Source organism: Pan troglodytes, chromosome 9 (assembly GCF_028858775.2).
Source record: "Pan troglodytes isolate AG18354 chromosome 9, NHGRI_mPanTro3-v2.0_pri, whole genome shotgun sequence".
Taxonomy (NCBI): Eukaryota; Metazoa; Chordata; class Mammalia; order Primates; family Hominidae; genus Pan; species Pan troglodytes.
Window position 1 is genome coordinate 72,021,892 of NC_072407.2, and position 25,609 is coordinate 72,047,500.

Sequence of the window (25,609 nt, forward strand, 5' to 3'; positions counted from 1 at the left end):
TGTTTAAAACCCATTAGGAGGCTTTAAATGCTAAACAAAGCTTCAACTTGCTGGCATTTGCACCCTGGATGGGGCCTAGCCTAACCTCCAGCTAAGAAAATTCTAAGGGGATTTCTAGCAGCTCCAGCAAAACTCTGTACTGTCTGCATAGACCACGTTTACAGAGCCACGATGAGGGCATAGATTTACAAAATGGAACAGCATCAATCCTACCTTCAAAATAGGATTTTTACCTGTCCGGTGAGACCCCGGGCACTTCCTCAGGCACTGCATGAGGTTGGGAACTGCGTCTACTTTGATCCCTTCTCTCCATACCCGGACACCCTTTCCAGAACCCGTGGGTGCTCAGCAGAGGTTTTCTCTGAAAAGGAGAATGGACGAATGAGGGAATGAGTGAAATGTATTATTGCATCTTTTGCCAATGACAGCTTCTAATTTACCTTCCTCGAATCTCTGAGGTCATGTAGGATGGATCCGCAGTGGCTGAGGTAGCCAAGCAGAATAAAATTCTTGAGCCCAGAATGGACCTCTGGGGAGGCCAGCAGCAAATGTGTCCTCAGCTGTTCTGCCTGCTACCCCCTGGCAGTCACCCTTCCAGCTGAGAGCTGCCCCCAGCCCCTGGAGGGGTCTCCCACCTCCTCTCTCACGGCCCCACCAGATGTACACAGCTTCCCCGCCAGGTGAGCAGCATGTGTGCAGGGTGACCATGCTGTCACCGCCGTCACTGCTGCTAGGGCTCTGCCATCCCTGAGTCTGTGATGATGGTGACTGTCAGGCAGAACAAGTGGCCCATGGGGACAATGAAGGGCACAGCCCCTTGGCCACACCTAGCTACTGCTGCCTTAAACCCACCGCCTGAAAGAAGGGCAATGTACCTTCCCAGATGACCAAAAATACCAGGGACCCAGTGTGACTTTTTTTTTTTTTTTTTTTTTGAGATGGAGTTTCGCTCTTTTCACCCAGACTGGAGTGCAGTGGCAGGATCTCCACTCACTGCAACCTCCACCTCCCAGGTTCAAGTGATTCCTACCTCAGCCTCCCCAGTAGCTGGGATTACAGGCACGCACTACCACAACTGGTCAACTTTGCATTTTTAGTAGAGACGGGATTTCACCATGTTGGTCAGGCTGGTCTCAAACCTCAGGTGATCCCCCAGCGTCGGCCTCTCAAAGTGCTGGGATTACAGGTGTGAGCCACCGCGCCCAGCCCCCAGTGTGACTTCTTAAAGGAGCACATCACTGGACGTGAGACCCACCCGGGGCAAGCTTCTGGCCTGCACAGACCTTGGGCATCATCATTCATCCAACAGAAATTCACCCAGTACCGGCCACGTGCTGACCATCAGCAAGCAAACCAGGCCAGGATTCCTGGCCTGCTGGACACAACCCCATGACATGAAAATCAGCCAACATTTTTTGAGCACCTACTGTGTGCTGGGACCCCATGCTCAGCATTCTACTCTCGTTACCTCATTTAATCCTCAAGACAGCCCTGCAAAGCAGGTGCAGCTGTGACCCCCGTGTATCCATTGAGGAAACAGAGACCCCAAGGAAAGAAAGAACTTGCCCCGACGTGTTTTCTTCCTCGCTCCTAACCAGCTCTGCTGCTACACACAGCCCCTCCCGGGGCCCTAACCCAGGCCCCTCCCCAGGCCCCTCCCCGGGCCCTGCCACGCTGCTTCATGAGATGGAGATATACAGCTCCTCAGGGCAGGGTTGGTGAGAATATCCAAAAAAAAAGGAGGTTAAGCACCTGACACTGCTTGGGAAACAGAGGAGGCACTCAGGGTGGCCCCGCAATGGAAGTCGCTGCTCAGGGGGTTAATGCAGGCTGTGAAACAGGGCCACCTGCAACCCTGGCTTTTCAAAGCTGAAGCCATACCCTGGAGGGAGAGAGGATCCTTGGGCACTGACCCTGGCTGTCCACAGCTAAATGATCATGGGACACCCATGACCATGGGCGTGGCTGGAGGAGGCCCTGCCCTCAGGGGTCTATTGGCATCCAGGGGAAGTGTCTACGGGGTAATGATTAACCCGCACCTGCCACCTGGTTTTCAGCCTTCTTGCCCTGCTGACTCATTTTGCAAATCCCACTTGCAAAATTTGGGAGCAGCCTGGGACCAGCCCCCGCCACGCCACCTCACCTGAGATTCCAGCAGTGGAGGTGCTGCCTCGCCGGGTGGGGTGGCCCTGGCATTCGGACCTGCCACTGGGAAGCCCGAGGCCGGCATGTGGGAGGCGAGTGGGATGGAGGAAACAGCGATGGAAGAGCTGGCGATGGAGGAGACAGCGCTGGACCCTCTGCTGGCAGGTAAGGATGGGGTGGGGGCGTCGGGGTGAGAGGCAGGGGACAAGGAGAGCGTCACTTGCTGTCAACCCTGCCTAGGCAGAACACCCAGCCTGCCCCCTGGGACCCTGCAGAGAGCATGGGGAGGACCCAGAGAGCAGACTTCTAAGCAGTGTCCCACCCTGCCCAGTTGATTGAGGGCAAGAGAGGTGCCCCCAAGGTGGGCAGGGCCTGACAGTGGGTGAGTTGATGCAAGCACCTTCTAGGGTGGCAAACAACCCCTCCTGAGAATAATGATCACAAACCCTAGAGCTGCTCAGCCTCAGTACTGGTGACCCTGCAGGGGGACAATTCTTCATCTTAGGGGTGTTCTGGGCACTGGGGAATGTTTACAGCATCCCTGGCCTCCACGCAGTAGAGGCCAGTGCACCCCTACCCTCTGTTGTGACAACCTAAAAATGTCTCCAGACATTGCCCAATGTCCCCTGAGGGCACAGTCCACCAGCTCCCTGGAGAACCACATGCTGTCTGTATCGCACGTTAGCTAGCATCAGGCTCTGAGCGCCCGTATCGCACGTTAGCTAGCATCAGGCTCTGAGCGCCCGTATCACACGTTAGCTAGCATCAGGTTCCGAGCGCCTGTATTGCACGTTAGCTAGCATCAGGCTCCGAGCGCCTGTATCGCACATTAGCTAGCATCAGGCTCTGAGCGCCGGTATCGCACGTTAGCTAGCATCAGGCTTTGAGCGTAGCCTTCAGCCATGATGCACCTGAGCTTCATCAGGTCCTAGGAGGTTGGTCTGATGCTGGTGGTGACTCAAGGCTTTGGGGCCAGGCCCCCGCATTCCATCTCAGACTTCTTCTTCATGAGCTGGGCCACCCAGAGCCAGTTGCCTGGCCTGTCTCTGCCTTAGTTTACCCATCAGTAAGCAGGGCTGATAATGCCATCCACCCCAGAGGACTCTGGAGTAGGGAAAGTGCATAAATGAAAACATGTCAAGGGCTCTGAGCACAGGGCCTGGCACCTGCTAAATGCTGTCACGGCTCCCGTTTACACAAGAGTAAAGCTGAGGCCCGGAGAAATCCAGTCACCTGCCCGAGGGCCACACAACTGGTCCGGTGAGGGCTGTGAGTAACCCTGGATGTCCCTCTGCAGAGTCTTCTGTGCAGAGAAAGGAGACATTGAAAAGAGGGGCTGAGAATTCAGAGTCCTAGCCCGAGGCCTGCCCTGTTCTACCTGTGTGGCCTTGGGTAGTTCACTCCGCTCTCTGGGCCTGGGTCCCTGTTGGATGAGAGATTCCATTTTCAGCAACACTCATGGAGTGGCTGCTGGGCCTGCTGTGTCTCGCATTGATCTTGTCTTACAGGGACTCCTGCTCAGTGGAGGTGGGGTGTCTGAGGGCCGTCCTGGCATCAGGGGTGGGCAGGGAGACTTTGGGGTCCACTATATCTATCCGACCAGCCCCACCCTTCATCCCAAGGTTTATCGAGTGAATGAATGAATGGATGAGCAAGTGAGGAAGCTGACCACCTTCCCCTGGCCCTGTGGGAACTCGGGAACACTGGCTGGAACGTCCTCTCCTGTAGTACAAAGCAGGAGGAGGAGGCCATTCTTGGTGCCTCCCTGAGAGAGGCCTGAGCCAGGGATGGTGGTGGGTGGGGAGCTGCCTTCCCAGAGACCCCTTGGGCCAAAGCAGGAACGACCCCCAGGAATGACCCTCTGTCTCTGGGGCCCTCTGGCCTCCTTTGGAAGCAAGTTCCAAAGGCAGAGGCAGACAGGGTGAGCATTTGCAAAAATGAGCAAATTCGCTGGAAAAGAACGGATTTTTATTTTTGGTTTGTTCTCGACGTGTCGGAGAGTCAAGACAGAGGGAGGAGGAATGTGAATTAAGCAATAAAATGTTTACCAAGGAGCCCTCGAATGACTCCGGCGTGCTGCCAAAGTTCTGTGATCCCTGAACTGAGATTGTTCGAGGACCCGTTTCCTCCTCGGTGGCCCCCGATGGCCCTGCTGGGATGCAGGGATGCGGTGGCATCGCTCTGTCATTCCTCAGGCAGGGTCCCTTCCCAGCTGGTCTGAGCCACTCACACCTAGAGGGCACGAGCACTTGGACCTCCAAGGGCAGAGGGGGCTCAGAGGCCAGCCTCCACCTCTCTTTCGTGGACAGGATTTCTGTCCAGGAGCAGCAGGGAATGGTACTCCTATGCCAACTACACAGCCCGTGGACTTTGGACCTAGCCTTCAGTATGTGCTGGCAGCACAGGGTTGTCCCTTGAGGGAGCCCTGGCAGGACCCTTTGTTGCACTGTTGGAAGCTGCACCCTCCAGTCTTCACTCCTTTGTCACTAACCTCTAGGTTCTCAGAGCCTGGATTACAGCTCCAGCCTCTCCAGAGAGGAGCAGTTAGATATGTGGCAGTCAGTCACACTCTAGTGTAAATGAAGCCAGCCATGGTCTTTCTTGGTGGCTGCTGCCTGAATGGAAGTGGGATCCCCTTCAGGATGTTAGACAGCCACAGGGCTGCAAGGGCTGCAGGGCCACGGGAGGGTCCCTCATAGGGGCCGGGGTGCACAGCTGCCGGTGGAAAGCTGTGCCCCTTCTCCTGCTGTCCCCAAAGCCCCAGGGAATCTCCTTCGGAGCCATGGGTAGCCTTCCTCCTAGGGCAGAGGCTGAGAAGGGTGGTAGGAGAACTACATGATCTGGTCTGAGGTGTGGCTGGATCCTGGTGCTGGGACTGACCTGGGGCAAATCTGGGGAGTCTCTCTGCACTCAGCTCTCTCTTCTGGAAAAATGGGAATGAGACTCCTGGAAGGACTGGAGTCAAGCGGCTGTGCTTTCTCTGGTGATGTTCACGGTCTGACGCTGGAGATGGAAGAGGCTTCTATCTCTGGCTACTGCCCCCGTCTCTCTTTAGACTAGGAACCTGAGCATCCAGCTCTCCTGGGAAAGTGCATCTCTCCTGCCAAGAGAAGTTGTGAAATGCGGCTGCCGGGTCGCAGGGTATAGAGAAAGAGGCAGTCTGGGAGCCTCAAGAGACCCGGATGCGGCCAGGCACGGTGGCTCACACCTGTAATCCCAGCACTTTGGGAGGCCGAGGCGGGTGGATCACAAGGTCAGGAGTTCGAGAACAGCCTGGCCAATATGGTGAAACCCCGTCTTTACTAAAAATACAAAAATTAGCCAGGCGTGGTGGTGGGCACCTGTAGTCCCAGCTACTTAGGAGGCTGAGGCAGGAGAATCGCTTGAACCTGGGGGGCAGAGGTTGCAGTGAGCTGAGATCATGCCACTGCACTCCAGCCTGGACAACAGAGTGAGACTCATCTCAAAAAACAAACAAACAAACAAAATGAAAGAGAGACCTGGATGCAGGAGCATGGCCAGGATGAACTGTGTCCCTCCCCATCAATCAGAAAGGGGGTTCACCGGTGTGAGAGGGGAATTGCCATGCAATTGCAGGGGTGAGGGTGACATGTTCTCAGAGCTTCAGAGAGAATCCCTGCTAACAGGAAATGCAGACAAACAGGAAGAGAGGAAGGGGAGGGCAAAGGAGGGAAGGCTGGGGGAAGTTCTTTCTCCCGAGGAGACCCCAAGGAGGTGAAGCTCCACATCAGAAGCCCGAGCAGAACCCTGCGGCCACAGTGCGCACGGCTGCAGAGAGCCCAGGCACTGTGCTTCGGTCCCAGCCCCAGCCTTGGCCTCAAGGGAAGGGTTTTCTCAGAGCCACGGGGAACAGCAGCCCCCGGAGCCCAGAGCTGGGCTGACAGCACCGTGGTATTCACTTTCCAAGTGCCACCAGCCCTATCGATCAGTCCTCCTGGGAATGTCATGTTGGGAAAGGTTCGTGAACCATGGTCCCGACCAGCACGCGGGAGGCAGGGGCTGTTTGCTTTAGCAACAACTTCACACAGGTCTGAAGCGAAATGTTTACATAAGGGGAACTCTGTGACCTCGGGAAGGTCACTCCCCTTCTCTGGGGCTGTTTTTTCATGTCTGTCATGATAAGGGAGGAGTTCAAACGTGGCCTCTCAGGGAGTGGGGACCCAGGGAAGGCCTCCGTTGATTCTGCAGTGAGAGGCAGAAATGCCACCTTTAAAAGGGTGGAAGTTAATTTCTCTAACAGAAAACAAGTCAAGAGGTGGGCATTCCAGGATCCCAAGGCTGGTAGGGGCCTCGTGCAGTCATCGGACACCCTGTGTTCTCTCAGGCCGCCCTCCCACGCTCAGCACGGACATCCACCTTGTGGCCCAAGATGGCTGCTTGGGCTCAAGTCATCACATATGCGTTCCAGCCAGCAGGAAACAGAAAGGGCAAAGAGAGGCACTCTCCCTTCTTGGAAGCTGCCCCCTGGCCTGAACTTAGTCCATGGCCACACCTGGCTGCAGAGAACAGGACATGCAGTTTTTGTTCTGGGTTGTCACGTGTCAGGTAAAAACTAGGCAATCTCTTACTGAGAAAAAGGCCAAGAATAAATATTGGGGGTGGGGAGGAGAACTGCCAGTCTGTGACACAGGTTCAGGACAGAATTCCTAGTCCCTGTGCTGGGGGGGCACCAACTAGCTGGAGACCTGGGGTTTCACTTCTTCCCTCTGAGTCTCAGTTTCCTCATCTGTAAAAGGGGAGAGTTGGTCCCCATGGTCTCTGGGTCCTCTCCAGCCTAGACCACGTGTGATTCTATGTTCCACACAATTTGCCTCATGGAGCTTTCTAGATTTGAAGCTCTGCTAGGACAGAGAGTTTTGTGTGTTCTGTTCTCTGCTGTATCCTAGAACTGTGCCTGGCATGTGGTCTGTGTGTTTGCTGAGCAGCTGAATGATGGCTGGTGTTTTAACAGGTTGAATTTGTATAGAGGCCACTTGCTTTTGCTCTCTTCTTTAAAAAAGAGAAACTTCTAAAAAGTTTCTAAGAAAAAAACTTTTCATTTTTTCTTTTTCTTTTTACTCCTCCTCCTCCCTTCCTTCTTGTTTGTTTTGTTTTGTTTTGTTTTTGTTTTTTAGATACTCAGCCTTTTCCTCACTGGCTGCCTCCCTGTCTTCCTTCCCAGACCATAGACTGGGGCTGTCGGAGGAGGCCAAGTGAGAGAATCAAAGCTCACCCTCACTTTCAGAGCTCCAGGCCCAGGAAGGCCTGTGGCTAATGCTGGATGAGCTTTGACACCCAGTAGGGGTGGCCTCCCCGTGTGTTTATGTAACTCTCACCTTCACGACTGCCGGAAAGGTGACTCTTATCCCATACTTACCTACTTTGCAGAGAACAAAACAGACACTGACTGCTTCAGTCTGTGAAATGACAGAAATGACTCCCATTGCAAAGAAAAGTGAAAGCGAGGCTGGGCGCGGTGGCTCACACCTGTAATCTCAGCACTTTGAGAGGCCCAGGCGGGTGGATCCCTTGAGGTCAAAAGTTTGAGACCAGCCTGCCCAATACGGCGAAACCCCGGCTCTACTAAAAAAATAAATAAATAAATAATACAAAAATTAGCTGGAAATCGCTTGAACCCAGGAGGCAGAGGTTGTAGTGAGCCAAGATCATGCTACTGCACTCTAGCCTTCATGACAGAGCAAGACTCCGTCTCAAAAAAAAAAAAAAAAAAAAAAGTGAAGGTGAAATCAGAGAAACCAGTATGCCAGGGCATTGACCAATAGGCTACTGTTGAAAATGCCGGCGTTATCTCAGCCTAAAATGTACAGTATGAGCCGTGTGTGGCTAGACTGTCTTTGAAATGAGTGCCCAGTCACTCGAGGACACACTTTTCAGTCCTGAAAGTCAGGAGTGCCACTGCAAACGCACAAGCAGCCGGCATCGACTCAATGATGAGACAACCGCCTTGCAGACAATGCAACGGCTCATTTCCTGGGAGGGGTGTACAGGCACACACCTGCTGTGTATGTATTTCCTTTGAAAACTGTAAAGTGCTATAATTAACATGATATGTATCATCTTCCTGGAGCTGTGAAACAATTCATGACCCACTGGGTTTTGTTGTTAGTGCTTTCACTGTATTTTGATAAGACGGTCCTGTGTAAAGACGCTGTATCAACATTTGCCTGGAGACGTAGTTCACAACCCTAAGAAGACTCAGGTCCTTACCCTGACAGCACGCCTCAGAGAGTTCGGCATGTTGTAAGGCAACAGCCAGCTGCACTCAGGGCCTCTGCGTGGTCGAGATGTTCTTCCCCAGATGCCTGCAGATCTACCTGCCGGCTTCCATTCAGGCCTCTACACACACCCATACTCAGTGGGACCCTCCCTGGCCTGGCCCCTATCTGGCATTTTTTTTTCTTTTTACTTTTCTTTTTTTTTTTTTTTTTTTGAGACAGAGTTTCGCTCTTGTTGCCCAGGCTGGAGTGCAATGACAAGATCTCAGCCCACTGCAACCTCCACCTCCCGGGTTCAAGCAATTCTCCTGCCTCAGCCTCCTGAGTAGCTAGAATTACAGGCGTGTGCCACCACACCCAGATAATTTTTGTATTTTTAGTAGAGATGGGGTTTTCCATGTTGGTCAGGCTGGTCTTGAACTCCTGACCTCAGGTGATCCACCCACCTCAGCCTCCCAAGGTGCTGAGATTACAGGCGTGAGCCACCGCGCCCGGCTCTGGCATCTCACTCTGTCCCCTCACCCTGCTTCATTTTTCTTCAAAACTCCCTCGTGATCTGGCATGATATATTTGCTTATTCTCTTTCTCCCCCATAAAAATATAATTTTCTTAAAAGCAGAGACTTTTTCAAAAAATCACTGTATCCTCAGCACTTCGACCTGCGTCTGAGGGATCGGAGGTGCTCCAGGAAATGCTGATTGGCTGACATCTTCCACTTTTCTAAATATTTTCCACTGGCCCTGAAAGACTCTATTAAACAGGAAAAATGCTTTGGCTCCTCCTGTCTCGGGCTCTAGGGAGTTATCCTTGTCAGGCGGTGCGAGGCATCATAGAGCATCTTCTACTTTATTGCAGGCCTTTAGATTCCTTCTGGTTCCTTAGCCGGGCGCGGTGGCTCATGTCTGTAATCCCTGCACTTTGGGAGGCCGAAGCGGGTGGATCACAAGGTCAGGAGTTCAAGACCAACCTGGCCAACATGGTGAAACCCCATCTCTACTAAAAATACAAAAATTAGCCGGGCGTGGTGGTGCGTGCCTGTAATCCCAGCTACTCGGGAGGCTAAGGCAGGAGAATGGCTTGAACCCGGGAGGTGGAGGTTGCAGTGAGTCGAGATCATGCCACTGCACTCCAGCCTGAGTGACAGAGCAAGACTCTGTCTAAAAAAAAAAAAAAAAATTAGATTCCTTCTGGTTTCAAAAAGGTTGTAAGATAGCTTACCAACATGTTTTTAATTCCTCAAAAAATAAGACAATCTGGAAGTTCACAGGAAAAAATGAGGCACAGGGAAGATAGGGTTCAGAAAGTCAGATATTAAAAATAATATTTAAGGCCAGGCACAGTGGTTCATACCTGTAATTCCAGCACTTTGAGAGGCCGAGGTGGGTGGATCACCTGAGGACAGGAGTTCGAGACCAGCCTGGCCAACATGGTGAAACTCCATCTCTACTAAAAATACAAAAATTAGCCAGGTGTGGTGGTGGGCACCTGTAATCCCAGCTACTCGGGAGGCTGAGGTGGGAGAATCGCTTGAACCTGGGAAGCAGAGGAAGCAGAGGAAGCAGAGGAAGTGAGCCAAGATCATGCCACTGCACTCCAGCCTGGGAGACAGAGCCAGACTCTGTCTCAAAATAATAACAATAATAACAATATTTAATTAACACTTACAGATGGTTACTATGGGCAAGACACAGGCTGTTCCACCTGGTTTTGGTCACATGTTCTCCATGACAAACCTTGGGCTAGGTACTATCATGAACGCCCACTTTACAGATGAGGAAACTGAGGCACAGGAAGGAAAGGGCGTCTTCCCAAGATGGCTGAGCTGGTTCAAGGTGTGCAGCAGTAGTCTCTTGGCCAGCAGAACCTCATGCTCTTGGCCCTGACCCCTGGACCCAGGGATGGGGGACCCACCTGTGGATGACCTGGAGCCCTAAGCACCTGCTCAGTGTACCTCCCCACATTGTCTCTGAGCCTCCCAGCAGCCAGTTCTAGGAGAGAAACACAAGCTGTTCTACAATTTATGGTGCCCGTGAAATCTGGCCACACCTGTGGCTCAGAAGGAAGATGCCAAGACCAGCAGCCTTCCGGGCAGGAGTGCGAGCTCTGCTCTCTGTGGGTCAGGATTCCTGGCTGCAAGCAACAGGATCGGAGTCCGGTTCTTATCTGAAAAAGACTAGGATGCCTCCGCCCCCCCCCAAAAAAAAAAAAAAAAAAAGAAGAGATTAGGACACACACACAGAGGAATGACCATGTGGGGACACAGGGAGAAGGTGGCCGTCTGCAAAAAGACTAAGCTGCCCTGAGAGGCAGCTATGGAGGCAGCCTGGGAGGGGCTGGAGCTGGAGAGGCTGGCGTCCCACCCCACGCTGCTGCAGGACAACCCCACAACCGCACGTGGCTACCATGGCCACTGATGGCACCAAGGGAATCCTAACCTGCTCTCTCCGGGTCAGAGGCTGAGCCTCTCACAGGTGCACCCGACAGGCCAAGCCTGGGTCCCATGTCCATGTTGTCCAGTTGGCCCAGCTGCCAGGGAGATGGAGCAGTGGCCTCCCTACCCCTTCCCCACAGTGGGCTCTGTACCCGTCAATCTGACACCAGTGGGGGATCCCCCAAATGGAAGGAGAGTTTGGTGCTGGACAGCCCCCTCCCCAAAATGGCAAATGCCTACTACGCCCTCCCTGTGAGTCCCCAGAGGAGAGCTGCCCGTGGACCCACTAACAGCCACAGGCTCTCACTGTCTTTGAAGCGGGGGATGAGGGAGCTGGCACCTATCTGTAGAAAGGAGGATTCTAAACTGAGGGAGCTGAGCGAGCCCCTGAGGACCACCCCTGGAGCCCCCTTCAGGGGTGATTTGGGCTCCTTCTAGCACAGAAGCTTGTGGGCAGTTGGGGTGCCAGAGGGACACCCCCTCACTTGGTCCTAGGAAATGTTCAAACCATCCTTATGGGGTTTATCCCTCCCTCCACTGGCAGCTGTGGGACTCTGGCTCCGGGATCCGCTCTCCAGGACAAACTTCCACAAAGCAGCCCCCTGGTCTTGAAACCAGAGCTCACCAGCCAGCAAAACCTGGCACCACCTGGCAAGTAGTATAACCCACATTTTAGCGCAGCTGGTCCAGAATCCTATTGACTGGTAGGAGCACGGCAGTTGAACTTTGCATGATTTTGTTTTGGTTGATGGTGTTGCACACATAGGTGGGGACAAAACACTCATGTACCATGCTGTGTTGAGAACCTCAGTGCCCCCAGCCCTGCCCTTGGCCTTGCTGTCCTCTGCGCCCGGGGGTGCGAGAAGGACTGGCCCTTAGGGACCGTGCCCGCCTGTCCCCACCACGCTCTGGGCCTTGGATGCACTGCTGGTTGCCCTTCACCTGGGCCGTGTCTCTGTAAATGGTCCTTTTAATAAATCCTGTCATGGGTTGAAATCTGTCCCCTTACATTCCTGTTAAAGGCCTAACCTCCAGGACCTCAGCATGCAACTGTATCAAGTTAAAATGAGGTTGTTAGGTGGGTTCTAATTCAGTCTGACTGGCCCCTTCTAAGAAGGCTCACGCCTGTAATCCCAGCACTTTGGGAGGCCAAGGCGGGCGGATCATGAGGTCAGGAGTTCGAGACCATCCTGGCTAACACGGTGAAACCCCGTCTACTAAAAATACAAAAAATTAGCGGTGCACGGTGGTGGGCGCCTGTAGTCGCAGCTACTCGGGAGGCTGAGGCAGGAGAATGGCCTGAACCCGGGAGGCGGAGCTTGCAGTGAGCCGAGATAGCGCCACTACAGTCCAGCCTGGGCGAAAGAGCAAGACTCCGTCTCTAAAAAAAAAAAAAAAAAAGAGAGAGAGAGAGAGAGAGAGAGATTAGGACACACACAGAGAGGAATAGAGGAATGATCATGTGGGGACACAGGGAGAAGGTGGCCATCTGCAAGCCAAGGAGAGAGGCCTCAGGAGGAACCAGCCCTGTGACGCCTTGATCTTGAACTCCAACTTCCAGCCTCTAAGACAATGTCTATGGTTTCAGCCACTCCATCTGTAGCATCTGCTATGGCAGCTGGATAAGAGGAATGCAGAGCCCCTGCAGAGAGAGTCACCTTGGCTGCCAGGCCCTGACCGGCCCGGGCCATGACAATTACATGACGGCTAAGAATATCAGGGGCTTGAAATGGGTCAGGCCTGGTGTTTGCCGGGTCCCTGGCAGGGGTGAACGTCATGTTCATCTCCCCGGGAGATGGCTGCTCCAGGGGCTGCTGTTAATCCTGGAAGATGGATGAGAATTCTGCTGAGGGTCTCGTAGTGAGTGATGAGGCCAGCCCCAGGCGGTCTGATGCACACTCACTCTCTTCTGCTTCTCTAAGCATGAGGGAGCTCATCTTGCAGAGCAGGGAGGCGGCCAACCAGCTTGCCAGAAATGGTGTGAAGTCCTTTAGGGTGAAATTAAAAGAGGGGGGACAGGTGTAGCCCCCCAGGTGTCACCCAAGTTGTCATACCAACCCTGGCTCGCGTGACCCTAGCGAGTCCGGTTCTGTGTTCACGGTCAGTCAGAAGGTTCCAGTCCATCCCCAGTGGTCCCAGCCACCACACTCAAAGACCACGGAAGTAGTCCATATGCTGTAAGCACTCAGATGTTCTAAACCATGAAATGTGGTCACGAATGGACAAGTCCCACCCACAGCCCCAAGCTCCCTGCTTGCAGCGAGGGCCTGAGCACCCGGGCGTGCTGCCGACAGAGCAGTGGGCTGACAGATCCTGGTGTGAGTGGGTGGGGGGCAGGGTGACCCTTTCAAAATGAGATGGCCCCCAGCCCTCCCAGCCTGCAGAGCTGACAATGAGCAGCCATCAGCCACGGTGGAAGTGTGGCCCTTAGGTCTGAGGACTGGGCATTGCCTGGCTCCTTCCCTGAGTGAGAGATCCAATGCGTCCTAAGGGGGACAGTGCCCATCCCTGCCAGGGTGGCCTGGGGACACGGACTTACCCTCTGATTTCAAGGACAATGCAGCCAGCTCCTCACCAGGGGAGTCCCCCAGATGACTGCAGCCCCGAGGCTTTGTGTGCTGAGACCCAGCGCCCTGAAGACGGGGGCAGAGGCTGTGGCTGCTCTGAGCACTTTGGAGAGATCTGAGGTCGGGTTTAGCTTCTCCTTCTCAGATTCCCTTCAGATGTCTGAGAATGAATTATCTCCCCTCTCCAAAGCGGGGTTTTGTGAATGGTCCTCTCTTGAGGGGCTGTCATTTGCATACTGTGGCTGAGAGGGGGTCAAGGAAAGCTTCCCAAAGGGACACTTGAGGAGGGTTTCTGAGAGCAGAGGCAGGGCCGGTGTCCCCAGGGCAGCTTGGCCCGGTGTTTTCTTTCCCTGGGAACTGGCATCCCCTAAACCCACATTAAACCAGAGGCCGGGACCCTGGGGAAAAACGCTGCTCCCTGTGCAAAGAACCCACGTAACTCTGAGCTGTGCTGTCCTGGTTTCTGGAAGGGGGTGGCATTTGGAGCCACTCCGTGGGCCTTTTCACCAGGCTGCCACCTCGGGTCCGACGAAAACAGCAAGTGTTTTTGTTGGCAGAGCACCTCCGAGAGGGCCCAGCCCTAGAAGCGGATGGACTGGGTGCCTGCAGGCTAGCTTCTGTGTTTTTTCTTGTTTTTTGGTTTTTGGTTTTCTTGAGACAGGCCTCACTCCCGGTAGTGTAGGCTGGAGTGCAGTGGCACGATCTTGGCTCACTACAGCCTTGACCTCCAGGGCTCAGGTGATCCTCCTAGCTCAGCCTCCCAGGTAGCTGGGACTACAGGTGTGCGCCAACACACCTAGCTAATTTTTGCATTGTTTTTAGAGGCAGGGTCTTGCCATGTTTCCCAGGCTGGTCTCCAAATCCTGACCTTAAGCAATCCTTCTACCCTGGCCTCCCAAAGTGCTGGGATTACAGGTGTAAGCTACCGCACCCTGCCCAGGCCTCCTTCTTGATTGTCCTATTTGTAAACTAATCTCCATGTGAGGTGTCCCCTCTCTTGAGTCATTCTCCCATGGACTCCTAGATGGAAGCCTAATCTCTCTATTCAGGACGAATTGAATTATTCCTGCAACCATGTGAGGAGAAAACCCCTCAAGTGTGTTCAATTATAGAAAGCACTTTCTATATGAAGCTACCATCCTCAAATAATGATTTACAAACCTATTTAGAGTTCGTAATCTCACCTCTGTCTTATTGCCAAGAGTCTTGGCATTGGTGCTATTTATGCTGAAACAACCAGGCTGTGTTTTCTTTGATCATATATTGAGTGTAAATATTTGCACCATTAATTAGAGTCAGTTTAATTCCAAAAACTCGAGCGATACGGGCAACCTCTAATGGTAAACAGGCCTCTAGATGTTAGTCATACCTGCAAGATTCCATGCTGAGAGGCCTCCCTCGAGCCTTTCACCTGTCTCAGCCCTACAAACAAACAAAGGTTGAAGAGAGGCCAAGGGTCCGGAGACAGATTTTGAACGTAGTGAATGACAGGGACTAAAGATGAGCTTTTTCCTATTATTTCCATACCCTTCTTTTTGCTCCTGGTAATAACATTTTGCAACTGGTGTGTTGGGTGCACCCATGCCAATTCCAAATTCCAGAGAGATAAGCAGAAGGTTGGCATGGTGCTCCGGAAAGAGCTTTGGAGTTGACTAGAAATCTCTAGAATCAGTTGGACCCGGATTTTAATCCAAATTCTGCCGCTTACCAGCTGCATGGACTTGAGCAAGCCATTCTTCCTCTCTGCGTCAGTTTCCTGAGCTATAAGCGGGAACAATAATTCATACTTCATACGAATGAGACAACAGAGATAAAAATAATAAAGTGGATATTTAATTCTAGCTGTATGGCATTGCCCAGGCTCTGTGAGCCTGGGGACTCCTCCCTACATCTTAAAAGGAAGATATCAAGTATGCGGGACTCAGGGTCAGCTCACAAAACCTGCGTAACACACAGAAGCGATCCTCATTCTTCCTTTTCCTCCAAATGCAGCAGCCCAGCCATGAGTGTCCTGCAAAACACTTTTAGGGGCAAAGGGAGCTAACGTGAAGTGGCACAAGAACTTGGCCAACAGGAGAATTGCAACACGTGGTGAGAACGTAGTTCACTTGCCCTTCTCTTGCTGTCTTTCGGGGATGTCATGGAGAAAGTCTCAGCTTGGTGCCAGGAGGTCCTTCATGCCTCCATAGCACACCCGTCTCCCTGGCCAACTGTGCCGTGCCGTGGTTCAGGGCCTCCCCGGGGTATCCCAGGGAATTGAATAACATTAGCTCATTTTTATGGTGCTTTATGAAACTTCCGTTCATGGCCAGTGCTTCTTCCTCTCCACTTTCAGTAGTGATATTGGGTTCTTTAAAAATAAAGTTCGATAAGCCCTAAAAAGGGAGGAAATTTTGTCACAGGCTACAACATGGGTGAACCTTGAGGACATTACACCCACTGAAAGAGGCCAGTCCCAAAAAGATAAACACCACATGGTCCAATTCATCTGAGGTCCCTAGAGCAGCCACATTCACAGAGACAGAAACTAGAATGGTGGTGCCAGCGCTGGGATTAGGGAAATGGGGAATGGGAGTGAGCGTTCCATGGGTGCAGAGCTTAGGTTTTGGAAGATAAAAAAGTTGTAGGGGCCGGGCATGGTGGCTCACACCTGTAATCCCAGCACTTTGGGAGGCCAAGGCAGGTGGGTCATGAGGTCAGGAGATCGAGACCATCCTGGCTAACACGGTGAAACCCCATCTCTACTAAAAAATACAAAAAATTAGCCGGGCGTGGTGGTGGGCGCCTGTAGTCCCAGCTACTTGGGAGGCTGAGGCAGGAGAATGGCGTGAACCCAGGAGGCAGAGCTTGCAGTGAGCTGAGATTATACCACTGCACTCCAGCCTGGGTGACAGAGTAAGACTCTGTCTCAAAAAAAAAAAAAAAAAAAACTGTAGAGATTGATGGCTGTGAGGATTGCATAACAATGTGAGTGGTCTTAATGCCACTGAGCCGCACACTTAAAAATGGTGAAAATGATCAACTTTATGTCATGTACATTTTATCACAATTAAAAAATAAAGTATGGGCTGGGCACAGTGGCTCATGCCTGTAATCCCAGCACTTTGGGAGGCCGAGGCGGGCAGATCACAAGGTCAAGAGATCGAGACCATCCTGGCCAACATGGTGAAACCCCGTCTCTACTAAAAATATAAAAATTAGCTGGGTGTGGTGGCACATGCCTGTAATCCCAGCTACTTGGGAGGCTGAGGCAGGAGAATTGCTTGAACCCAGGAGGTGGAGGTTGCAGTGAGCCAAGGTCATGTCATTGCACTCCAGCCTGGTGACAGGAGCGAGACTCCTTTACAAAAAAATAAAAAATCAAAAATAAATAAAGAGTGACCTAGTGAGCTGGGTTAAAGAAAAATATGAAGGCAGTTATGGCACAGGAAGACCATGAATCTGGCTCAAACCAGGGACATGGAGCTTGGAAGACTGGCATTTTGGGAAACGCTGTGTTTCTACCTTACGGTAGCAGAGCACAAACTCTGGAGCCGGGCTGCTTATGCGCAAGTCCCACTCTCACACTTACTGCTGTGTGACCTTGGGCAAGTCACTTCACCTCTCTGAGCCTCTGACTCCTTATCTGTAAAGTAGGAATGATAGGAGCACGTACTACGTAGACTTGCTGCACGGATTCGATGAGCTGATATTTATTAAGCGCTTGGAACGGGGCCTGGCACGCAATAAGTGCTCTCTAAGTGTTTGTTAAATAAACAGACTTGCCTAAGGAGAAGCCCAGGCAGAGATCTTGCCTCTTCTGTCCAAGGGCCCCTCTGCAAGTTTAGCCTGCTTCAGCTGCAGGTCCTCTGTATCAGAGCGGAGGACTGTCACTCCAGCAACAGCGCTTTGCTGCTGGGAGCCCCTGGTATCAGTGGTGAGCAGCTGCCTCGGAGGCTGGGCTCACAGCAGCTGCCTCCAGCCCTCCTCCCCCGCTAGCCCTGCGCAGCCACTGAGCTCTCTGCCCAGCCCCACCCCAGCCCCTGCAGGCGCCTTCGTGGGCTCTCTCTAGTCCCTTCCAAAGACCCTTTGGAAACAGTCCAAATGGCTATCCACGAAGAAATGGATAAACAAATTGTAGTACACCCAGACCATGGAATATTATTCAGCCATAAAAAGAAATGCGATTCTGATACATGCTATAATGTGGAGCAAACTCCAAACATAATGAAAGAAGCCAGACACGAAAGACCATGTAATGTATGATTCCATTTATATGAAATGTCCAGAATGGATAAATCCATAGAGACAGAAGGCAGGCCAATGGTTGCCAGGGACTGGGGGAGGGGGAGATGGGGAGTGACTGCTAGCAGGTTCGAGCTGTACTCTGCGGGAATGGAAATATTCTGGATAGAAATGTGGGTGCTCAACACTGTGAATGCACTAAATGCCACCGAGTTGAACACTTAAAAATGATCAATTTTATCTTATGTGAATGTCACCCCAGTGAATTGTTTAATTACAATAAGACCCCCTTAACCCTGTTGAGTATAGCCACCAGGGGCCCCCGTTACTTGCCAGATGCCCCACCTGAACCTGCTACACTGGGCTGCTCCCATCCCTGTCTGGGTGCCCACTTCTCCACCTTGGTGCTTCCACCCAGCCTCTGCCAGAACCCCCTAAAAGTCACCGTCCACCTGGAAAAACCCACCCACTCTCCGGTTGCCCCAGGGCAGGGGCCACCAAGAGCTCCAATCGGCTCTTCTGGGAGCAGCCTCCACCTGCATTTCAGTGGTCTACCACGTTTCCCTGTCTGACTGGGATGAATATGATGCAAATAATAATGCCCTCTAATCCCTACAGCATGTCAGGTTTTGGGCTGGAAGCTGAATTCTTGTCCTATCCCTACAGAATTCCAACCTGTTGCCAAGACCCATTTTACAGATGCACAAACCCAGGTGCTGAGAAGAAACTTGTTCCAGACGGGACTGACTCTGTTAGGCTGCAGAGGCCGTAGGCTCGGCTTCTGCACCAGCTTGCTCACTCCTCCAGGCTGGAGGCTGGACCTGGAGGGCTGGGGCTTTGTTTTGCTCCCTTTGCGCCTCCCATTCCCCTTCCAACCTGAGAAAGGGCTCTACCCATGGCAGGCATTCAAAGAGCCAAGCCGAACTGAAAACAGACTTCCCGAGATCATGCGAAATCAGCATTTAAATGACCTGTGGCCTTGTATGTGTTCTGATGACGAGTGACAGTGGGGGCAGGGTGTACGTGACAATCTATCCTGTCCTGAGTCATCTGAGGGTCCAGAGAAGGTCAATGAGGAAAGGAGAAATGCACAGAGGGAGGTGTGATTGCAGGTGGTGCACCTGTGGGCCGAGTCAGCTCTGAGCTGACATCTGCTGAGACCCAGCAGCATTGGGGAGCAGAGGAGACCTGCATGATGGTGCTGGTGGCCTTGATGAAACCACAGCAAGATCAGAGTCCCTGCAAGTCCCCAGCATCTGATCATGCTCCGGCTTGGGGTAGGTCTGTGCCTACCCCCAAGCCAGGCCCAAGGCCTCACCCTACGAAACCTATTTTAAACCCCGCCCAATTCAGGGGATGAGTACCAGTGCTGGCCTCACCAAGAGCTGCCTTCTCTCCCTCCCTCGCCGCCTCGCCAAAAAGGGAAACCATTTTTCTGTAATTACAAGCATTGTGCTGTGTGATTACTGTATTCCGTAATGACGGCTGTGTGTTGTAATGACAGGCACGCCACCTCCCCGAGCCAGTGCACTGGCCCCACTCTGCTGTTGACATAAATATCTTCCTGCCATGCCCAGGGTGTCGGGGAGGCCCTCAGCTTCAGAGGGTCTGCAGCGTGGGGTTCCCCAGAAAATAAGCAGGGTGCTCCGGGTGCTCCTCTTCCAGGCCACCCTCTCCTGCGGGCCACATGGGCAGCCCAGCCTTCCCCAGCCTGGCATCACTATCACGTGATGCCACTTACCAAAATAGCAGCCGAGAGCAATCTTTTTAAAAATGAGCTGGTTCAGGTATTTACTAAAATATCATTTTTAAACGTCTGGGTCTTTGACTGGCATTTTTGCATATTTTGGCCACAGCTGAAGGGTTTCATCCGAACGCAACTTAATTGGAGCCAAGAAAATGAAAAGAAGAAAAAGCGGCTTCAATCGGAATGAATCAACATCTATTAATGGCTGTTTAACATATTTCTGCAATAATCATGCATTAAATAATGTGTGCATTTTAAATCTGGCTAAATATACAATAGTCCATCCCTGCCCCAAAAAGGTAAATAATGACAGTTAAAAATAGTCCCAGGACGTATTTACATTTTTTTTTCCCCCTGAGCCTTTTTGGTTTATAGTTCATCATTCCAAGGGTAAGAATTCTAAAATTTTCTCTGTGTATTTACATAACTGAGCAATTGCTATGTATCACATTGGCTATCAGACCCTTCCAAGAAAAATGAGTTTTTATCTCGACTTCTGCACAATGGTCAGATGGAAAAGTTCTGTGAAATGAATGTAGCCCCTGCAAGGGTCCAGGAAGGCTCTGATTTCCATCCATCCTCTTTTGCCCTCCTGGGGCACACGTCCCGGGGCTTCTTGGCATACTCTCCTAAGGGTGAGCCTGCCGCCCACGGAGAATAAAATCCCACTTGAGTGCCTGTCTTCCAATTTCTGAGTCCGGACTGAAACGAGATCATTGCTAAGGAAAATGGCAGGTCACCTTTCTTTGAGACTCAATGCGAGGAAGGAATCTTGCCTCTCCTCTCCTTTTACAGTACAGCGCTGAGGTGGGGGCGGGGAAGGAGACCGGGCAGGAAACATGTCTTTGTGGGTTTGCCGCTTCAAGAGCAAGCGCTTTCCTCCTGGGGCAGTGTCCTCAGGTACCAATCCCAGCAGGCCTGGTGGGGAGGAGGACAGCTCCTCCTCCATCCAGATGCCTTCCGCGGGGATGTGGTCTGTCCTCCAGGGGTAGCCGGGTCTGTCTCCCTCAGGGCCCAGCCAAAGCTGGGCACTAGGTGAAGTGTTACCTTGGCAAGTGATCCAAGGGTCCCTGGCATGGGCTGGTCCTCAGCACCAAACCGGCTCCTCCCTTGGGGTGCAGAAGTTGTCAGATGACCTTTCAAAAGATGAGGCGGCTGCCCTGTCCCCCACGGCCTCTCCTGTGGTCACGGAGCTACTTAGCATTCTGTTTATGGTAGTTCTGCCTGAGAATTTATGGTATTTATCTGGAGATGTCAGGGGTATGAGGTTTGTGGGTACACAAGGAGGCGCCGGCACTGCAGTTCCCCACGCCCGCCCTCCGTAGGGCCCACATTGCTGCTGTCTCTGAGGATGCTGAATTGTCCAGACCTTGGTTTCTAAACCCCACAGGGCTGGAGAGGGGCAATCCCGGCTTCCTGCCCTGAGCCCATGAGGCGGGGAAGAGGAAGGGTCGGGGACAGGCTGTGCATCAGAGTCCCTGCCTCGTCCCTGGATGCAGCCCCGGGTCCAGTCCTCTTAGCCGCAGTTAACTGGAATCTTCAAATAACGGGACATTCCCCCACTTTGAAACCCTTCTCACTTTATCCAGATTCCTACATTCTGCACAGGCTGTGGCTTGCGGGAGGGAACCCGGGGAGGGGAGGGGGGTGGGAAGAGGCGAATTTCTGGATTCAAGTTCAGGACCCCAGTGACCTGTAACCTCCAGCTCTCCTTTCCATCCCTGGGCTTCAGCCTCCTGGTGTGACAAATTGACAGTGATTCGTCGGGGTCCTGCCGCCTGGCGGAGGGGGCCAGGGCGCTCTTCTGATGCGGGAACCAGGGCCACTCACGGAACCTCCCCGCGCCCAGGGCTGCGCCCGTCTCTCGGAGGCTGGCTCAAGGCCCCCTCCTGTAGTCAACACCCCTTCCCTGGGGCCCTGGCTGGGGGTGCACCTCGCAGGGCCGCTCGGGGCCCCACTGCCCGCCCCAACTGATAAGACGGTCTGGGAGCGGTGGAGACGCGCCCCGCGCAGCGGGAGGCCGGGGGCGGGCCGGGACCTGGGGACCAGCCGCTGCTCCTCTGCAGCGTCCCGCACCGCTCGCTGGGAGTCCGGGGAGCGCGGGGCGGGGCGAGGGCGGTGTCCGCAGGTAACCCCCGGGGGGCGGGGAGGTCTGCCCGGGACCCCCAGACCAAAAAGCCGAGGGGGAGGAGCGGCGCGGCCGTGAGCGAGGGCAGCCAAGTTTGGCTACAGCACGCGCGGCTTCGCTCCTGCCTCTGGGGAGGAGAGAGGGGACAGTCCCCTCCCGAGCTAGGCTCGGACCTTGGCCCCCAGAGCCGCCGCAGACCTCCAGGGGTGACTTCGTCGCTCCCTATTCTGGACTCGCTGGGTCCCGGGTGCCCCGGAGTCGCGCAGCGAACGCGCCATGCAGGAGGGCGACATCGGCCTGGAGGGGCTGCCCCCCAGGGAAGTCCCCACAGCCGGTGAGTATCCAGGGCGGCACGGGGGGTGAGGGACCGCGAGCGCGGCCGCAGTGGATCTGGGACGCCCCAGGGGCAGTGGCTTGCGGAGGACTTAGGGGCGCACGAGGAGCAGGAGACAGGGACCCCCACCTCTGGTGGCGGGGACAGTCCTCCCCCCTCCGCGCTTCTCCCGGTGAAGGCGAGAGGGGAGGGACTGTGTCGGTCACAGGTCGCTGGGGCACTGACAGACAAACAGACGACAGACAGAGCCCCGGGGCTGGGCTGGGGCTGGGGGCGCCGCCGGGCAGGGGCCCCTGCGCGGCCCCTGGGGAGACATCTGCTAGGCCGGCCCAGGCTGTTCCCAATCCCGGGGGAGCGTCTTGCAGCGGATACGAGGTTTTCGGATGTTTTTACAGGCGCTATTAATACACATAATATTTCCGTGCTATTCTGGAGATTTATTTGCGATATAAAGTCACTACTATGACTCGAAATCATAATGGAAACTGAGAGGAACTTAGAGAGCCGGAGACAAATGAGGCCTGGACGCTAGGCCGGAGGGGGAGTCCCTGACTTCCTCCCCCCTGGCTGCACATAAATCACCACCCAGGATATTTTTGTACCAATAATTTTAAAATAAATGACCCAAGCCCTGTTTCCTGGATGATTCTCCCCTCCCAGTTCAGAGGTTATTAAATAAACCTAAGAGTGGGATAGTGACAAGGGGGCCGCAGTGTGCAGTGGGTTTTATTTAATTACACGCTGAGCTCTGCCCTTCTGAAGCCCTGGTTAGGAGGCAGTGCCCTGCAATCAGGATGCCACCGCCAACCCGGGACTGCTAACTATAGCATGGGAAGCCCTCCTTTTATTCTTCCCCCCTCCCTCCCCCGACTTTTCTTCTTTTCGAATTCCCATGGAGAAACTTATTCTGATGCGTGCCTTTCAAACAGCCGGGTCTGGCTTCTTTCTAGAAGTGACACTGTATACTCATCAAATTAAAGGCCCAGAAGAAAGAGAAAGGGGCCCCTCCAGTCAGAGCAGGCAAAAAACCTGGGCGCTGAAGTGGGCCACCAGGGCCTACTCTTGTGCGGCCAGGCTGTCCTGCCTTCCTGAGCGGCTTCCTCAAGCTCAGGTGTAGAAATGATCCGTTCTGTGATCCACTGGAAACACAGCCCCAGCTCACCGTGTATGACCAGCCCACCAAGCTTCAGGCACTGATTCAAATGCTTCACACATTTATCCTCAGTGCTACCCTGTAAAGGGGTGTATAATCCTCCCCATTGTGCAGACAAAGAAACTGAGGCCACACAGCCAGTAACTGATGGCACCAAGATTAGAATGGAGGCCTGTTGTCCCCGGGCTACCTGAGGGGCTGAGGCAGGAGGATCACTTGAGCCCGCAGTGTGCCGAGATCGTGCCACTGCACTCCAGCCTGGGTAACAGAGCAAGACCATGTCTCAAAAAAACAAAAAAAAAAAGACTAGAACCCAGGATGTCTGAGTCCAGTTGCTGTGAGGCCACTGCCTCTCCCTTTCCCCACCCCAGGCAGAATCACCCAGCAATGCTTCTAGGACATCTTGAGGAAACCGTTCCCTGTGCATGAGGGTGTACTCTGGAGGCCTGTGCTTTGGTCTTTATAGGCTTTACATTTGGGCATGGGTCATGTCTCAGATGTGAGGACCTGGAGTGTTCCTTACTGGAGGATTCAGCTCATCAGATCTGAGCTGTAATCATGGATGGATGACGGCCACAGCCTCCACTCCCGGAGAGCAGGCCTTTCCTGTCCACCCCGCTGCACCTCGGCTGTGTGGGGGGTGGAATCGTGCCCCCTGCTGTGGGTAGCAGCCGTGTCAGGAGTAAGACCCCAGGACAGGTGTCCCAGCCTCGGTTCTCGGGTTTGCTGCCAGATGCACCATTCCACCGCAGTAGGCATGAAGAAATTCCATGGGAAGCCTCACAGCACCACGCCACTTTCGCTCTGTCCATGTCATTTACACCTGGAGGCTGTCAGTGGCTTCGCCCGTAAATAGGAAATTTAAAAAGCCACAGAGTTGGAGAACAGAAAGAGGTCTGGGTTCCCACTTTTTCCTGCCACCGGCACCCAGACCCAGAGAAAGGAAGCACTTATCTTGTGAAGTACAGAGAGCCCCAATTCTAGAGCCAGCCTCCCAGGTCTCAATCCCAGCTTTGCCGCCTGCAGCCCTGTGCCCTCGGCCAACTTACTTAACCACTCTGTGCCTTATCTGTAAAGTCCGGAGGGTGGCTGTGAAAAGGACTTGAGTTCATAGCCTTTCCAAAGTGCCTGGCTCTGTTCTGTGCATGAGTGAGGATTATCATCATTGTCATCAATGTCATCACTGCAAGCTTCATCCATATGACCCAGGTGTGAAGTCACACCGAGTGCTCTGTGACTGATCCTATAACCTGCTCATTCTCGCTCCCCTGCAAAACCACAAGCCCACTCTCCCAGGGAGCAATTGATGGGTACAGATGCCCCCTCCCATTCTGCCTTCTTAGCAGCTCCTTAGTTATTCTTTAATAAGCTACTTATTTATACGCTTGTGGTCTGAACCTCCCACAAGGGCAGGTGGAGTTAGGGTGAGGTCTGCGGCATCCCTCCACTGGGACATGTCTGCCCAACTCACTCCTGCACAACCCTCAAAACTCAGCTGGGATATCCCCTTCTCTTGGAAATCAACCCACATGCCTCTCTGCACTAATAGTATCCTGGGCACCAAGTGAAGGAGGGAGGGAATGAGGAAGGAAGGAAAGAAGGAAGGAAGGAAGGAAGGAAGGAAGGAAATAGACAGGGAAGGAGGGAAGTAGGGAGGGAGGTAGGGAGGGACGGAGGGAGGGAGGGAAGGAAGGTGATGTTAGCTAATGTTGGTTGAGCAGGTGACTGCGTGCCAGTCACCCATGGAAGCCCTGGTACCTGCATCATCATGTACAATCCCCACTCACTGTATGAGGTGGGTCCCATTGTTTCCCCCCATTTATGATGAGGAAACTATGGCACAGAGAGATTATTTAAGGTCCTGTAGCTGGTAAGTGGCAGAGGCAGGATTTGAACTCCAAGCAAGCAAGCTGTGCATTTAATCATGGTGCTATCTTACCATTCAGGGAGGATAGAAAGAGTTGTCCCTCCTGAAGCTTTCACCCACAGAGCTATTGAGCACCTACTCTGTGCCATTGAGTGGGTGGTGTGGGAAAACACCTGAAAGAGATGGGGGAAGAACATTCCAGGCAGAAGGAACAGCCAGTGCAGAAGCCCCAGCACGTGCGTCTTCTTCTTGAGTGTGCTGGATGGATTCCAGAACCAGCCAGGAGAGGGAGGGAAAGAGGGAGCAGGAGGGGCAACCCAAGAGGTATGGAAGGTGTGGAGCCAGTGTGGGGGTCTCCAGGGCCACTGGAACCATGGGAGCTAAATAACACTCCCCACCCCCTCCCCACCACCTGCTACTGCAGTAGGGTTTGGAGCAGGGAAGGGACCTGAGCTGACTTGGGTTCTAACAGGTCCCTCTGGCTGTCCTACAGAGAAAAGGCTGATGGGCCAGGGGCAGAAGCCTGCTCAGAGGCTCTTGCAATAATCCAGGTGCACGAGGCAGGTAGGGGAGGGTGACCCTGGGTCTATTTTGAAAGTAGGGCCCACAGGAATTGCCAGCACATGGGATGTAGGGGCTGAGAGCAGGAGAGTAGTCAAAAATGGTTCTGAGATTTTCAGATTGAGTGGCTGGAAGAAGGAAGAGACCACAAGGAGAGGTTTGGGTGGGGATAAGTGAGAGGTTTACTATTTGTTGTTTTGTTTTGTTTAAAATTGT

General features: G+C 53.3%; 1 protein-coding gene across 11 annotated transcripts in view; it reads left to right on the top strand.

Moving 5' to 3' along the window:
• The first annotated feature begins 2,083 nt into the window (after positions 1-2,083).
• ANO1 (anoctamin 1) overlaps positions 2,084-25,609 on the top strand; it is a 222,432-nt gene continuing 198,906 nt past the window's right edge. For 10 of the 11 annotated variants that reach the window (XM_016921437.3, XM_016921438.3, XM_016921443.3 and 7 more), the window contains exon 1: positions 2,084-2,310. In XM_016921437.3, coding sequence (XP_016776926.1) covers positions 2,229-2,310 — 82 coding nt within the window. In that variant the 5' untranslated portion in view covers positions 2,084-2,228. Of the gene's footprint in view, positions 2,311-21,394; positions 21,813-25,609 lie in introns of those variants that run through there. The other variant, XM_016921441.4, reaches the window with a different exon arrangement.